General features: G+C 47.8%; 1 protein-coding gene across 3 annotated transcripts in view; it reads right to left on the bottom strand.

The window, feature by feature from the left end:
* wdr93 (WD repeat domain 93) overlaps positions 1–17,852 on the bottom strand; it is a 60,247-nt gene that overhangs the window by 14,516 nt on the left and 27,879 nt on the right. For all 3 annotated transcript variants that reach the window (XM_038814636.1, XM_038814635.1, XM_038814634.1), the window contains exons 7-11: positions 14,966–15,034; positions 13,504–13,585; positions 9,224–9,404; positions 4,478–4,548; positions 2,676–2,765 (exon numbers count right to left, since the gene is read on the bottom strand). In XM_038814636.1, coding sequence (XP_038670564.1) covers positions 2,676–2,765; positions 4,478–4,548; positions 9,224–9,404; positions 13,504–13,585; positions 14,966–15,034 — 493 coding nt within the window. The remainder of the gene's footprint in view (positions 1–2,675; positions 2,766–4,477; positions 4,549–9,223; positions 9,405–13,503; positions 13,586–14,965; positions 15,035–17,852) is intronic.

Genomic DNA, 17,852 nt, shown 5'->3' with positions numbered 1-17,852 from the left:
CTGCTTGGTTTCCCCACGTGTGTTCACTGTCACTGGGACTCGTCGTTCATTAGCGACGAACTGCGTCAGTACCTGCTCAGTAAGGGCATCGCCTCAAGCAGGACTACCAGTTATAAATCCTGGGGAAATGGGCAGGTGGAGAGGGAGAACGCGACGGTCTGGAAGACCATTCCCCTAGCCCTACGGTCTAGGAATCTCCAAGTTTCCCACTGGCAGGAGGTCCTCCCCGACGCACCCCATTCCATTAGGTCCCTTCTTTGCACGGCCAAAAACGAGCCCCCGTCATGACCGCCTGTTTGTTTTCCCCAGGACATCCACCTCCGTGGCCTCGCTTCCATCCTGGCTGAAGACACCGGGGCCCGTCCTACTCCGCAAACACGTCAGGAGCCATAAATTCGATCCCCTGGTTGAGAGGGTCCAGCTCCTACACACCAATCCCAGTACGCATACATAGAACACCCCGACGGCCAACAGGATACGGTTTCCCTCCGGGACCTAGCACCCGTAGGCTCCACTACCACCACCACCCCAACTTACCCCACCCAACCTACACTGACTAGCGCCCCCGCGCCTACATGGCACCCACACCCACTCCTGCCCCACCATTCCCAATTCACCGAGCAACAGGAACGAAGCTCCGGAAGACACGCTCCCGAAGTCCACGTCTGTACCCGCACTGGCAACGTCATTACCCACGCCCGCACGGATGAGTTCGACACCCACGCCAGCTTCCATACCAGAGCTCCGGCGATCACAGCGCACGATCCGGGTGCCGGACAGGCTGAACTTGTGAACCCTTCACCCCCGCCGGACTTCATTTTTGAACAGGGGTGAATGTATTGCATTAACCATTCACCATGTATGTAACTGTATCACGCTGTTGCCCATGAGGGCTCCACCTATGGACCATTGCAAGGTATTACCTGTGATGTATCATGTTGGTGCCCCTGGCTCCTCCCCTTGAGGTGAGGTATAAAGAGCAGTAGCTCTGTAGGCGGCTCTCAGTAGCAGAGCAGTCGCAGGCAGGCACTGTTCTAGTCGATTAAAACCACAGTTTACTTCTACTTCTTGTTTCGTGTGAATTGATGGTCGCATCAGAACCACTCCGGCGTCGGGCCGACACAAAGGTGGGGAATCCTCCGCACCTTCAGGGGCCCGGCCCGCCCTGGAGTGGTTGGCGCCCAGCCGGCCGTCGGGATAGGGGCTTGGCGCCATGCCAACCAGCGCCGAAGGGCCTCCGGCAGCCGGCGCGAGTCGGCGCATGTGCGGGAGCGCCACCGCGTGCTGGCGTCATTCCCGCGCATGCGCGGAGGGTTCGTCTCCACATCGGCCATCGCGGAGGACCACAGCGGCCGATGCGGAGGAATAGAGTGCCCCTACGGCACAGTTCCGCCCGCGGATTGGTGGGCCCCGATCGCGGGCCAGGTCACAATGGGGGCACCTCCCAGGGCCAGATCCCCCCGCGACCCCGCAGGAACCCTCAAGCCCGCCCGCGCGCCAGGTCCTGCCGGCAAGGGGCCTACTCTAATTTACGCCGGCAGGACCGGCTACAGACGGGCGGGACTTCGGCCCATCGCGAGCCAGAGAATTCGGCGGCCCCGGCACCCATTGAGACGCGCCGGACCCCGCCATTCTCCGAGGCGGGCGAGCGACTCACGCCGGGCTGGTTTTTGGGGGGCGGGAGAATTGGGAGGACGCCGGGGGCATGATTCAAGCTGACCCCCGGCGATTCTCCCACCTGGCCGGGGGGGGGGGGGGGGGGGGGGGGGGTCGGAGAATCCCGCTCCAGATGTGATGATTACACCAGGGGCTCTGAGGACATTGTAGCGTCCAGTTGGTCGGGGACGTGGCAGCCTGGTTGGCACAACCAAGGGGCAGGGCCTGAAGGGAGAGCATGAAGGGGTAGTATGAGGTGTGGCGGGGGGGAACTGAAGGTGTGGGGAAGCATGAAGTGAGGGGCATTTGGCAACCCCACAGTGAGGTCGTTCACCTGGGGCGGTGATGGGGGGGGGGGGGGGGGGGGGGGGGGTGGTGAACAGAGACCCATTGGGAGGGCTCCCGATCCTTGGGGGGTACAGGGAAGGCAGGGAAGGGAGCGTTGATGCCAGTGAGAATAGTGGTGGAGAGTGGTGGAATCCTGAATCCCTGATGCTGGCAATGGTGATGGCAGGGGTGGGGCCTTTCCTGCCACTTTGAGATCAGGGCTCCTTTTAAAAACGGCAGCCTGATCTTTGTGAAGTCAGGCTTGCTTGCATGATTAGGCCCTGCCCCTCTCTGTGCCAGTGACCCCCTCCAAAAAAATTCAAAGTGTGGGTGGATTGCAATCTGGATCGTGCTGACCCAACCACCGGGAATCGCACCAGGTTTCCTGCCGGAGGCCCTACTTAGAAATGTTTGGGAGAATTGCGCCTATAGATTTTGGTTCTGTGTGGAACTTTGAAGAAAGGATTTACATTTATTGGCACTTGATTCAATTGCAGACATAGAAATAGGACAGTTATTTGTGGCAAGAGTAACTACATTGGTCTAAGTTTCATCGATAGAATCTGTCCATAACACATTTCAAATGAAGCTATTTATGTACATGGGAATCCCAATTTTATCTGGGCAGTTCCTGTAAAGGGTTAATTCAATTGTTCAGAGCCCACTCTCATTGTACAGAATATTATTTATACCTATCTTTTCTTTCCCCACTGGTATTTTCAGTGCGTAATGGAGTAGAACATGACTGCCATGCCACCACACACATAAAGTATTGGGAATACCTAGAAGGAAAATCAGATCAGTTCAACAAGTCCACAATAATATATTTTTTTAATTATTCCTGTATGGCATCGCTGGCAAGGCCCATCCTTAATTGCTCTTGTGCTGAGTGTCATGCTCGACCGTTTCAGGGGACAGTTAAGAGTCAACCACATTGTTATGGGTCCGAAGTTACATGGAGGACTGACCAGATAAGGACGACAGACTTCCTTCCCTAAAGGACATTAGTGAACCAGCTAGGTTTTTAATGACAATGATAGCTTCATGGTCATTACTGAATCTAGCTTTATATCCCAGATTATATTAATTGAACTTAAATTCTACCAGCTGCTATGGTGGGATTTGAACTCATATCTCCCACGCATTAGCTCTGGACAGCTAGTTCTGTGACATTGCCACTATAAAACTTTCCCATTCACCTCAAAAACCATCCATACACTCCTTAAAGGGACAGAATCCAGCCCAGCATGTTTTGCGCAATCTTTTTCATTGACATTGATCAGGATATCCTTGGATTACATTTTGGTGCTCATCTCGGCGAGTGATATTGATGCTGGGAATTAAGTACCTAGCACCAGGAGAATTTCTTGCCCTGGAAACCTAACTCCTGGAAAACAGCCCAGATGGTCCAATTTTCATTTAGATGTGGCAGGATGGGATGAAAGTTGTGCCCGACGACTCTGGAAACAGTTCAGATGCAGCAAAAATTGCGGGAAGAGGTTCAGGGGTAGCACTATTTCATTCAGTCTTCCGGTGCCATTTTGGCTAAGCCAGGGCCCCTCTCCATCTGTGTGACAGTTCAGACTGTAGTGTCAGCATCACGTACTCTCAGGGATCAGCAATGGATAATAAAGCTCCTTCTACACTGTCCCAATAACGCATCAAGCCCCAACTTTGAAAGGACTCTCCAGGGTTCAAAAATACAGCCAGATCAATCAACTATCTCCAACTGCAAGGGTTCCATGCAAAATAAATTTGGGAAATTTAATCTGGTTCCAAGTGTGCACGAACCCACATCACAAAGCCGCCCATAACTAATGGTGAATTGGTGATTACGGTCAAAAAGCATAGGTTTGCAGATGGAAACTTTTTGGTGTCGTAAGAGAGGTAGTTTCAATGTTGGGGTTGGATGCATTATTAGAATAGTGTTGAGGGAGGGAGCTTTACTTTGCATTTCCCAACACCTGTATTTGGTGCTGACAGATGCTTGAAATGGAAATTGTTGTATTCCCAACACTAATATCTCACCTTGATGTGCATTCATACAGAAATAATTCGAAAACATTCTCCTCAGCATTTTACTTGAAATGTCAGAAAGATGGATTTTAAAATAAAAGACCAGTGGCAGTAGAATACAGGTTGAATCTCCAGCCCATGGCAATCCCAATCTCAGGAGAGCTGTCAATGGGAGGTTTTAGGTAAACACTAGGCTGGCATAATCTTAAAATCCAAGGTGAAGAATGGGGCACTCAGTTTCCAACCTCAGGTGGATTGCTATGGGAAGGCACTGGGTCAACGTCAAGCAGCTTTTATTACTGCTGAATTGAAAAAAATTACTCCAGCCTTGTTATTAGCTACAGGTTGGATGGACTATGGATGTCAAGGGTAACTTAAGAAATGGGAGACACATTAAAGGGAGACTTATCCATTGGTAAAAAATAAATAGATAAACAGAAATAAAACGTATACCTTTTTTGTATTAAGACCATCTTACCAAATTGGGTTCTCTGTTCCAGGCCCACTGGAAAAATTCGTCCAAGGTTAAGAAAATGAAATGTTGCTTGGCTGAAACAATTGAAAATGTTTATTTTGCTAAAGCTACTTCTATAATAAAATGATTAATGCAAAAATGTATACATATTTTGGTTAAAAATGCTAAATGAGCAAAACTTATAGAATCTATTCACCAATCTATAAAATATATTAAAAGTTTGGTTTAGTCCATAGTATCTGATTATTGTTTTGGGCTGATGTGCATGATGCAGGGTTTACACATAAAATTGCATTGTCAGAGATTCAACAAGCCCCAGCTTATTAGCTGACTGGTGAAACAAACGACGTAATTCAATGGAAAATTTCAAAGTGTGGTTTTGGGTGCGTTAGGCAGGGTTTTCGGCAACAGCTGCAATGTTGAAATGGAGACCGCTATTCAACAGCACTTAGCCATTCTTTTGGGCCATTCGGAGTTTCATCCCGGTCAAGGCCACACTTTGACATTGCCTGAGTAGCACTGTCAGATGCCCGGGTGCCAGTGGGAGTTCCAGAGTACTAGCCTGTCCTGACCCCAATCACCCGGGGAGCTACAATGGCCTCCGAGACCCCCTCCCCTCCCCCACACCCCAACCAACCCCGGTATGCTAGCATGCCTGTTCCATGCTTGTTGAAACCTGGACTAATCGATACCTGGTTAAGGTCTGGTAGGCGTTGCCATTGACTCCTGGGCGCTGGGTGAATGCAGCATCGGGATATTTAATGAGCCGAGCAAGTCGGGTGACTCACGACTGGCCCAGCGTGAAGTCCGATTTGGAGCACTCCCGGGATTCAACCGCCGCGCCTGGCTCCATGCTGGGCACAACTCAGTGGCTGAATCGTGCCCAGAGATTCACGTTTCTTTTTACAATGTACAAGGTGCAATGTTATACATGAAATGGTAAATCCTTATTCTTCAGATATCTGGGCTGTATATCAAGAAACAAACTCTACTAAATATTCAGAAGCTACAAATGGGGGGAATCCTATTTTGCATCATCTGGACTGGCTGCGATCAGCTTTGCAGTAACCAATTTAAAGCAACATAAATTTCCATTATAAAGAAATATTAAAAATAGAGGCCCTTTAAATCACTGTCTTTTTGCGGTGGATTTTAGTGTGAAATCAGGGGCGGCATTCTCCCCTACTCGGCGTAACGGAGGGTCCCGGAGTAGGGGAGTGGTGCCAACCACTCAGGGGTCGCGCCTCCCCAAAGGTGGGGAATTTTCCCCACCTTTGGGGGCCAGCTCCGCGCCGGAGCGGTTAGCACCAGAAGACTGGTGCAAAAAACCGGCAGCGGGGCTGGCCGAAAGGCTTTCGCCGGTCGGCGCATGCGCGATGTGGGGTTCTCTTCCGCTTCCGCCATGGCGGAGGCCGTGGCGGACGCGGATGAAAATAGTGCACCCAGGGCACTGGCCCGGAGTCTGAGTCTGAGCGGGGGGCCCGATCGCAGGCCAGGCCACCGTGGGGGCACCCCCCGGGGTTCGATCGCCCCCCCCCGCCCCCCACCCCCCCAGGGGCCCGCTCGCGCCGCTGATCCCGCCGTTCCAGAGGTGGTTTAAACCTCGGCGGCGGGAGAGGCCTCCCAACGGCGGGACTTCGGCCCATCCGGGCCGGAGAATCACCGCAGGGGCCTCTCCGATCGGAGTGCCGAGATTCCTGCCGCCGCCACTTCCCGGGTGGCGGAGAATCTCTGCCACGGCGGGGGCGGGATTTTCGGCGGCCCCAGGCGATTCTCCGACCCTGCTGGGGGTCGGAGAATTTCGCCCCAGTTCTTGGAGACTACTGCTTCAAAAAAACCTGAAATCCATTCTTAAAAGCACAGCCCAATTTCAGATCTGGTGGGAATTTGACCTACCTCATATCTGGTGTCAATAAGATTTTTCCCCGCCAATTTAGCTTAAAACAATTTTATAGAGGGGCAGCAGGGTGTGCAGATTGACCACACTAAATTGCCCCTTAATTAGAAAAAATTAATTGGGTACTCTAATTTTTTTTTTAAACTTTGTAGAGAAAAAAGTTAAATTGGACCACTTTTTCATCGGGTGGTATAGGCAGGATGAGGCGATTGACCCTCTTCTGTGCAGTAAGAGTCTATAATTTCATGTACGTTCAAGGTTTTCAGCACTGCCGGTTCTTCCCCTCCCTGTTGTACTTCTGAGCCACTGTTAGATAGAAAGTCAACGTTAAGGGTATAAGAATATTTGCGCAAATGAGTGCATTGTGGGTGTATCATGTTTTTGCAAATGTACATATTAGAAATATGCACTCTCTCCACCTACCCAAAGGGATGGGATCTAACCCTCCTCGCCTTGGAGATCTCGGGCGAGTGTCATTCAATGCTGGTCTCCACAATCGGGGATCAGATGGAACGGCACTCTTGGGGTTCTCCCAGGGTTCTGGAGGTTCTCAGGTGCTTGCCCTCTGGGTAGGGTGGTACTTTGGAACTGCAGGTGCCACCCACACACTTTGGCAGTGCCAGCCTGACACCCTGTCAGTGCCAGCATAGCACCCTGGCAGTACCACTTGGGTTTCAGGCTGGCACTGATAAGGTGCCCAGGTGGCACTGACAGGGGCACTGTCAAGCTGGCACTGCCAAGGTGCTGAGCTGAAATTTTTCCCCACTCTGCAGATCGGGCCTGGGGAGGGGTTGCGGGAGGGTGGACAGATCAGGATGCCATTTAATAAATGTGTCTCGATCTCCTTCTGCACTGAGAAGTTCTGGTGATGGAGCTCCTCAGTGCAGAAAATGGAATTAAGTGTGGCCTCGTCGGGGTGTTCCCTGTTGAGGCCCACATGTACCTGAATGGGAGTTCTCTCAGTGTTCCGAGCATCGGGACACACCTGGCTAAATGCGGTTGTTACAGTTCCCATTCGGGTAGATCGCTCCCCAAATGTCTTTTTTATGTAGTGAGCAATAATGAGCTAACTAGATTAGGTTTTCTAGAGTTATAGAAAGAGCACATTTATTAGCCACTGAACCTGAAAGAAGGAAGTAATAAAAACACAATGGCACACACAGTTATTGGCAATAAGAGATGTTCGAGTCCAATAAATAAAAGTAAAGGGGTATACAATTAAGTGTCTTTTAATTATCCTTGGGGTATAGATTGTTAAACTGTGTGGCTGTTTTCTTGGATTCAGTCAGATGTCGCTGATGTTGCAATTCTTATGAGATCTCCGTTCATTGGTAGATTTCTGGTGTATTGACTCTTCGATCTGATTAATTCATTTGCTCCAAAAGAGAGAGAGCTCTTCATACTTTCTCTTCTGTTGAAGTCTCTTGAAAAAAATCTCTGTTCTAATGACCTGCCTGCCTGCCCTGTTAAACCTCACCGACTATGTATTTCCAAGGGGTTTGGGTGGGTCTGATTGCGGCATATTGTATCAATATCCAGCACTTGCATTTTAACATCTCTTTCTTAGATAGTGTTGAATTTCAATAGGTATCTGGACTAGGAATTGTCTCTCTTGTCACACATGCTTTAGGGCTCATCTTGGAATGTAGCCTTGCATTTTAAAGCATTTAATCTGTCTCAATTCAAATTGTATATTTTGAATTTTAAGTGGCTCAATTGGCAGTCTTCTTTAGTCAGTGTCTTTCAAAAAGTTCCTTTTAAACAGTTCAGTATAGGTTTGAACAGCTGATGATATTTCGGTTTGACATCACTCAGGCACAAATCCTGTCGTTGTGAGAATGTGTACCAATTATTTGTATAAAATATCCTTGATGTCTAGCTGCCATCTGAGGGAAGGCAATCTGAAATGCCAGAATGGTATCCCAAACACTCAGGTGATGAGCCAGATAGATTTCAATGATACGGTAATGATTGTAGGCTTCGGAGGTGTAAAGGATGTGCATTATCCAGAGAATTTAGATTCACTTTCAATACCCTTGTGATGCAGTTCTAATCATGGTTCTGGCTGCACTGACAGTCCATGCACAGCTTTCCAATGGGGTTTCCTGCCCTCATTACCCAATATTATTGCTCCTTTCGCTGATGGGGTATGACAAGCATTTGAGCCATTAAAGATGTTAAGGCTGCAGATGCTGCATTTCTATCGCAGCTACTGCATTGGTAAATTATCAGTGGTGAATCTTGAACAATTGCCAAGATGAGTCAGGGTTTTGTAAATTATTTTCTCTGGGAGCAAATCTGATTGTTGGACAAAAACAAATTTTCCCAGGGAGAATGGACGAGAGATATTCATACCAATTCACAGGACTATGTGAGGTGTCCAGGTTGATCACTGAGCATGGTAGCACAGTGGTTAGCATTGTTGCTGCACAGCTCCAGGGTCCCAGGTTCTATTCCCGGCTTGGGTCACTGTCTGTGCGTAGTCTATACGTTCTCCCCATGTCTGCGTGGGTTTCCTCCGAGTGCTCCGGTTTCGTCCCACAGTCCAAAGACGTGCAGGTTGGTGGATTGGCCATGCTAAATTGCCTTAGTGTCCAAAAAGGTTAGATGGGGTTACTGGGTTACAGAGGAGTGGGCTTAAGTAGAGATTTCTTTCCAAGGGCTGGTGCAGACTCGATGGGCGGAATGGCCTCCTTCTGCACTGTAAATTCTATGATCTATGATGCATAAAGTCAATTCTTGTCGCAATGTCAGTCGCTCAGTCCCTTTAATCCAAATCTGGCCTTAGGGTGCTCAATTCTGCAACTTTGGTGCAAACTTGTTAAAGTCAAAATATTAATAATAAAACAAACCTTTGCTTTTCTTCACTCTCTTCGCTGGTGTCTTTAGAAAGATAGGTATCATACATTTCTTCAAATATTTTCTTTTCCTCAATCCATTGCTGAGCAGAAATAACATGATTTTGGCCTGTACCAATAATGTTGGCATCATCAAGCTTCTGAAGGGCGTCAAATGGATTCTTCCAAAGATAATCTATATTAAAAGTAAAACTCATTTTGTCAAACCACTGTAGGTTTAGTGGCATTTTAATTAGGTGAAATACAAGGGAATAGAGGTATGTTTAATTGGTCACACCCACATGGAGAACCCATATAAATACATCACTAATTGTCCAACTGTAATTGACTAATTGCATCTCTGCAATTTTCTCAAGCTCTATATCCCAGCTTGGACACTCAACTCTTCTGCTGTTGGTCTATTACAAGTCCTCCCATTCCTTTACTCTACCACCTGCAGCACTGCCTTGAGCCAAAATGCTGTTGCTCTGGGAATCCCCTTTCCAAATAATTTCTGCCTTGCTAATTCTTTCCCCAAACTTCAAACACAACCTCAAAATCTGCCTCTTCAGCTACGTCTTGTATTTTTCAGATTCATTATTATTAAATAACTCAGATTCTGGGGCCAATCGTGAACAAGTGAAGCATCAGAGGCTCTGCCTGTATCTTTAGAACCATATCTCGGCACGATTGAGCATCTTCAGAATAAGAGGAACCAAAATAATTTCTTGCTCTTGAAAGCTTAATACCAGTACACTGCATATTCATAATGAAACATCAGTGCTTAAGAAGGTAAGGACAGCTCCATGGCTGAAAGGTTGTGGGGAAAAACACAACGCAGGTGTTAAATTGATCAGGTTTTTAAAAAGGCAGAGCTCATGGATGGCACAGTCATGTCTTTCTTTTTATTTAAATATATTTTAATACAAACATGTATCAAAACAGGTTACAGCAAATAAACACCCTGGGAACCATACTTCCAATCAACTATTACAGTCTGTTCAGATTGTTTCCCCTCCCCCCCCAGCGACGAACAGCCCCTCAAACACGGTCACAAAGATCCCCCACATTTTCTCAACCCCCACTGCAGAGCCCCTTAACTCATACTTTGGGCCCGATTCTCCGCTCCCCACACCGGGTGGGAGAATCGCGGGAGGGCCGAGCGACTCACGACACGCCTCCCCAGTCGTCCCCCCGCATTTCTCCCACCCCCGCTCGGAAGAATCGGTGCTCGCCGTTTTTCATGGCGACCGGCGATTCTCCGGCCCGGATGGGCCGAGCGGCCTGTCGTTGCCGACCGGTTCATGACGGGGGCAACCACATCTGGTCGCTGCCGTCGTGAACATGGGCACCAAATGCTCGTTTGAAGCTTGTGGGGGGCGGAGAGGGAAGTGAGCACCACAGCCGTGCTCAGGAGGGGACTGGCCCGCGATCGGTGCCCACCGATCGTCGGGCCGGTGTCTCAAAGCGACGCACCCTTTCCCCTCCGCCGCCCCGCAAGATCAAGCCGCCACGTCTTGCGGGGCAGCGGAGGGGATGACAGCAACCGCGCATGCGCGGGTTGGAGCCGTCAGCCGTCGTGACGTCAGCCGTGCATGCGCGGTTTGGAGCCGGCCAACCTGCGCATGCGTGGCTGACGTCACTTAGGCGCCGCCATTGCGTCAAGGCCCGGCGGACGAGAGTTACGGAGCACCGCTCCTAGCCCCCCGGGTGGGGTGAATAAGGTGCGAGGAGCGGTCTCTGAGGCCGTCGTGAAACTCGGCCGAGTTCACGACGGCCTTCCCGATTCCGTGCGGGAGGGGAGAATTCCGCCCTTTATCCTCGCCAACTGCAGGATGTCGTTTACGATACCCAAGCGAGCCGCTACCGCCAGTGGCGATGCTGACCGTCACTCCAGTAAAATTCACCGCCGTGCAATCAGAGAGGCGAAGGCCACGACATCGTCCTTCCTCCTCTCTATGAGCTCCGGCTTCACTGAAACCCCAAATATGGCCACCAACGGGTCCGGGTCCACCTCCTCCTCCACTATCCTGGCTAAGACCGCAAACACTCCCGCCCAGAATCTTCCCAATTTTTCATAACCCCAAACCATGTGTGCGTAATTCGTTGGCCCCCACCCACACCTCTCACACTCATCTGCTACCCCCTGAAAGAACCCACTCATTCTCGCCCGAGTCATATGCACCCTGTGAACCACTTAAACTGTATCAGGCTCATCCTTGTACAAGAGGAGGTCCCGCCAGTCATGTCTTTCAATATTCATTAATATCATGCATTTCCATGTCAGGTGTAATGTGGAACATGGAAAATATTGATGTGGAGATGCTGGCGTTGGACTGGGGTGAGCACAGTAAGAAGTCTTACAACACCAGGTTAAAGTCCAACAGGTTTGTTTCAAACACTAGCTTTTGGAGCGCAGCTCCTTCCTCAGGTGAATGAAGAGATAAGTTCCAGAAACATATATATAGACAAAGTCAAAGATGCAAGACAATGCTTTGAATGCGAGCATTTGCAGGTAGCCCTTTCGGGATCTTGTCTGCTTTCTTGCATCTTTGTAGAAACTTAATGTCAGTGTCTATATGCGCGATCTTCTTGGAGATCCTATCCAAGGATCCTTACTGTGCTCACCCCAGTCCAACGCCGGCATCTCCACATCATAGCTACCATCGACACCACAAACATCAAAGTGGATAAGATTGGTGGATAAGTTGCTTGACATTCCAGGCCCCAAAATACTCATTCCAGGTTAAGCAGCGTTTCACTTGCATCACTTCCAATTTGTCTACTGCATTCGCTGCTCCCAATGTGGTCTCCTCTATATCGGAGAGACCAAACGCAGACTGGGTGATCACTTTGCTGAGCATCTTCGCTCTATGCGCATTCAGGACCCTGACCTTCCTGGTGCTTGCCATTTTCACAAAAGACCCTGCTTCCAGGCCCACATGGCCTGCTGCAATGTTCCAGTGAAGCGCAACGTAAACTGGAGGAACAACATCTCATCTTCCAGTTAGGCACGCTACAGCCTTCAGGCCTGAACATCGAATTCAACAACTTCAGATGATCAGCTCTATCCCACCTCGACCCATTTGTTTTTATTTCATTTTAACTGTATTTTACCATTTCTTTCTTAATATGCATTTATAGCCCCCCCAATCTTATCCACCTTTCTTTCACCTCTCTCCTCTTTGCTCCCTTTCCCCTCCTCCCACATCTACAGTTCATCCTCTGATGTTAGTTTCCCGGATGTTTGACCTTTCACATCTTTTGTCCTCTCTGGGGACTGCCATTAGCACTCTTTCCCCTTGGTTTCTGTGGCCATTGGCACCTGGTTTCCCTGGGTTTCTATGGCTCTGACTCATCTTTCATTCTCACTCCACAGTATAAATATTTCCCACTTTCTCTGTCTGTTAGCTTTGACAAAGAGTCATCGGACTCGAACGTTAGCTCTTTTCTCTCACTACAGATGCTCCCAGACTTGCTGAGATTTTCCAGCATTTTCTCTATGGAACTCGTGGGGGTCTCCCAGGGGATTCGGGCCACTATGTGCATGCACTCTGGGCAGGGTGGTACCCTGGCACTGCTAATTCCACCTGGGCACTCTGGCAGCGCCACCTGGGTGCCAGCCTGGCATTACGAAGGTGTAAAACTGGCATTTTGTGCAGGGCGGTGATCGGGCAGGGAATGCTGCCCTGCGTGGGCGAGGGGGGGACCATTTAGTTAAATCACGTCCTGACTGTGGGTGAATTGCGATCTGGATTGCGCCCATACATCCAGCGGAAATCACCTCACCGGTCCCACCCAGAATGACACTTAGTCATTTTTTCACAGAATTGAGCCTAGTGTCTGAGAGGCACTTAATTCAGCAGGCCTTCCCCAAAGGAGGTGATGCGGGGCTAATGCCGGCTCTCCAGCCAGTGGGTAATATCCTCATTGGCTACATTAAATACGTTCCATGGTTTTACATGCACTCCCAGCCTATGCTGCCTCAGCCAATTGACCTGATTCACAAGTGAATCTATTTTCTAATGGAGAATGGTACAACATTGCCTAACCCACAGTGCAATCCTTGTTGAGACTAATTCAACACAGATTGAAAACCAAACCTTGGTCCTTTGGCTAAATTGCATCTGGTTTTTAACAACAAACCATCAGACATGCATTTTCTGACTACAGAGCACCAACTTAAGTGAGCAGTAACTCATTATAAATCCCCACTACCAGTAAGTGTTCCTAAAAATAGAGACATTTTGAAGATGCTCTAAGTACAAGCTCACGGACGTAATTCTGACACATACCTGTGATCTGTTTGGGTCTTTGTTTCATCACCAGAACAGTAAGTGTCAGTTTAGCATCTTGTATATTTAGCAGATTAGCTTGCTGAAATAGAAATATACACAACATAATTTAATGTAAAAATCGTTCCCTTCTTTAATAGTAAGAAGTAATTTTGATAGTTTACTGTTTTGACATTGAAAGCTGCACTTTAGAGGTGAGGTGAGCATGACTGTCCTTGACATCAAGGCACAATTTGACTGAGTTTGACATCAAGGAATCCTAGCAAAATTGAATTAATAGGTCAAAGTTCTCCACTAGTTAAAGTCATGCATAGCACAAAGGAAAAAAGTTGTGGTTGTTGGAGGCCAATCATCTCAGCTCACGTGGACTGCAGAGGTCAAAGAAGGCAACTCATCTCCACCTACTAAAAGGCAATTAGAGATGGCAAATAAACATTAGTCTCATTCTAAGAATGAACACGAAAAATGAAAATGCCCCTATTTTGAGAGCGCCAATTATAGTCCAAAAATAAATAAATAACGGAATGATATTAATAGCAATATACAAAAACTTTTTTTTTAAATCTTTCTGGCCAGGAGACAACCTGAAGACTCTTACTTAGACTTAGAAGACTTACTGCATCTAGAAACGCAGGAGGCAGACAAAGCACATGCTTATGTCTATTTTCTGTAGCTTGCATTTCCTGGAACAGAATACTAGCCTGAAGCTTGAATGGGTGCATTGCCTGAAGTTAGCTTGAGGGGCACCACTCTGTTTGGCTGCTGTATGAACACATTTTTGTGGTAAATAAGTCCTGCTGTGGGACTTGAACTTGGAGCTTCTGGCTCAGAGAGAGGGACGCGACCCACTTTGCCACAAGGCCTCCTCCAACCTGAAGTGGCTTCTGAACTAATGAGGAAAGGAACCAGCAAATGACTATCTTGAGAGACTTGAAAACAACTGACATCTAAACGACTTAGGAATATTTCCTCGAAGACTGGCCTGTGGAACGGCTTTATTCCAGGCTAGTAACTAAATACTGCAGCCTACGATCCAGACTCAGAACGTGTGAATATGCCGAGAGAAATCCTTTTTTATGTATAAAGTAATGAACAATGGGAACCTCCAACAGGCATAAGCAAAGTAGCACATTTTTGAATGAATCTGATAAATCCAAACTGTCCACATTGTGTCAATTTGACTCAGTTGCTAGCCACTTTGATTCACTCCCTGAAGACTGTGGGGTCAAGATGTGTAACAGCTGTTTGTGTTCAACACTGAATTTCTAGTGCAGTATTGAGGAAGTGCTGTGCCGTTGGATGTGCGACACTTGAGATATGATGCAAAACCAACCTGTTTGGATGGATGTTAAAGATCCCATGGCAATAAGAGAAAGGGAAAAATAATTGGGAGTTCTCCAAGTAACGTGGCCAACATTGCTCCCTCAATCAACACGACCAAAGTGATTTATTAATCATTCACCTTATTACTAGTTGAGGAATCTTGCTGGGTCTGCGTAGCATGCATAGGGGCTGGCTGAACAGAACGTTTCTGAAAGACATGACCAAGTGTTATAGGAATTAAATTAAGCTAGGATCTTTTGAAACTTGTAAAATATTCAATTAAAGCAAGATTCACAGTAGAATAAACCTAGAAGCATAAGAGATGCTTTCTGCCAAGCAGTGTGCTGAAACAAAGCGGTTCAGTTAGTGTCAAATGGGAGTACAGATTTCCTAAGAAGCAGCTGATGAAGTAGTTTGTTCACTGACAGGTTTTGCAGGCTGCTTCAGTGCTATTTAATATCATGATGTCTTGGCCAACGCAGAGTGTGCAGAAGAACGGAGTATTATTTAAATGGAGAAAAATTGCAGAAAGCTGCAGCACAAAGGGACTTGGGGCTACTTGTGCATGAAACACAGAAAGCTGGCACACAGGGGCAACAGGTAATCAGGAAGGCTAATGGAATGTTCGCCACTATTTCAAGGGGGTTGGAGTATAAGAGTCAGGAAGTTTTTGCTGCAACTGTACAAGGTACTGGTGAAACCACATCTGGAGTATTGTGACTTTTTGTCCCCTTATTTAAGGAAAGATACTATTTCATTGGAGGCAGTTCAAAGGTTTACTGCGATGATCCCTGGTATGGAGGGTGTCATATCTTATACAGGACTTACAGGATGGGCATGTGCCAGGGTTTTAAATTCCCCCCACGAGATTAAACGTCCTCTTAGTATCTACCCTATTAAGCCCATTCAGAATCATGGACAGGATTGTCCGTTTGCCGACACCGAAATCGCGAAATGCGATTGGGCAGAGAATAGTTTCCGACACCAAAATCGGGGGATGCGCTGATTTGACGCCAAATCGTGATTCTCCATTACCGTGTAAGTGCCATCTATGTGTCCCGGAACGGACGTACAGTGGACACTGTTTGCATATAATTAGCGGACCTGGAATTCTCGGGTGCCTCCGCGATTCTCTTCCTCAAATGGGCCGAGTTCCCAATGGCACGGCTCACTTGTGCTTTTAAAAATCGTGAAACCGGCGTCGTGGTTGCTGAGGGAGAGAACGGGGTATGGAAATTGTGGAACATCGCCATAATTTGCTGACAGTTGTGCCGCTGGCCGGGGTGGGACGGCTTCTGCCAAGAAATGGCAGAGTAGCTGGGGGTGGCCAGGAGGCGGGCTGTGGGGTCGGGCACACAACACCATTGCCGCAGCCGGCAAGATAGCCATGCAGCTGCACACGCCACTGGAACCCACTGTAAACCTAGGACTACAGGTCATTTAGGTGACCCACAGGCCCCCCCCCACCTCCCCCCCCCAACCCAAGGTGCCGTCTGGCCCCAGACGACCGGCCAGCTGTATGGGCGCGCTATATATGAGGCTGTAGTTTGTCAGCCTCCCGAGTGTCAGTCATGGACCCAGTGAATCCCACACCGTTTTCCATTGGAATCAATTGTGTTCCACATGGCGCCAGTGCTAGTCCCTTAACAATAGTGGAATCAGTCCAGGTGTGGCACCAGTTTTGCTATCGTGAAAGTCCACGAATTGTGTTGGCTTCAACACTTAGTCTCAGAAACGGAGAATCCCGCTGTATATACTTTTCAATAAGATCACCTCATCCTGCTGAACTCCAATGAGTAATAGTCCAACCTACTCAATCTTTTCTACTGGAACAAGCCCTTCATCCCAGGAATTAGCCAGTGAACATTCTGTGAACTGTTTCCAATTCAAATAAGTAAGGAAACCAAAACAGTACACTGCACTTTAGGTGTGGTCTCACCAATATCCTGTTGTTGTAACAAAACTTTTTTTTTTAATATAAATTTAGAGAATCCAATTCATTTTTACCAATTAAGGGGCAATTTAGCGTGGCCAATCCACCTAACCAGCACACCTTTGTGCAAACTCCACATGGACAGTGACCCAGAGCCGGGATCGAACCTGGGACCTCGGCGCCGTGAGGCAACAGGGGTAACCCACTGTGCCACCGTGCTGCCCTGTTGTAACAAAACTAACTTATTTTTTTATAATAAGCAGGTTGTGAGGAGTTAGTGTCAAACACAAACCCATATCCTTCCACTCTGTGGCACAGTACAGTACATAGCTGGAAAACCTCTGAAACTTTACAGGAATATTACCGATTATGAGCCAGGTTTCAACTTCCAAGTTTGCAAGCAAATTCTTGACTGCAATGCTTTCTAAAAAGCAATGGAAAATTAGTTTACAAGGTCCAGAACTGGGAGCTGAATAAGCCTGGATTTTTGAAGACTTGCTCCATTGCATTGCTTCACAGCACTGCTTGCTAAACAGCCAATGGTTTGAAAGCAATATATTAAAAATCAATCAGTAGGTGTAAATGACATGTTCTAACACATCAGATGTAAACTAAGGTACAACAGGGAACAACACTTAAAAGAGGATTTTGTTTAGGATCGACCATGTTCATCTATGTTGCAATATTTTGTATTTCCCACACTTTAAACTAGAAGGTGCAAAATAAACAAATCTAGAGTGCTTACAGGGTTAATTTTAACGTAGAGTAGTTAGTAATTTGGTACAAACCTAAGTTATACAGACACAAAAGCAAATTAATAGCTGTACTGTGCACTGAGCTGATGAAATAACCTCTCTGTTAAATGAATGAAATGAAATGAAATGAAAATTGCTTGTCACAAGTAGGCTTCAAATGAAGTTACTGTGAAAAGCCTCTAGTCGCCACATTCTGGCGCCTGTCCGGGGAGGCTGGTATGGTAACAGCAACATTTGTATGTTTGCACCACCTTACCTACCCCCCCCCCCCCCTCCCCCCCCCCCTTCATCCTATCTCCAATAAGATTACACACATTACAGCCCAATCTGGTTATGGA

This window comes from Scyliorhinus canicula, chromosome 12 (assembly GCF_902713615.1).
Source record: "Scyliorhinus canicula chromosome 12, sScyCan1.1, whole genome shotgun sequence".
Lineage (NCBI taxonomy): Eukaryota > Metazoa > Chordata > Chondrichthyes > Carcharhiniformes > Scyliorhinidae > Scyliorhinus > Scyliorhinus canicula.
This window is presented reverse-complemented; position numbering and strand designations above follow the sequence as displayed.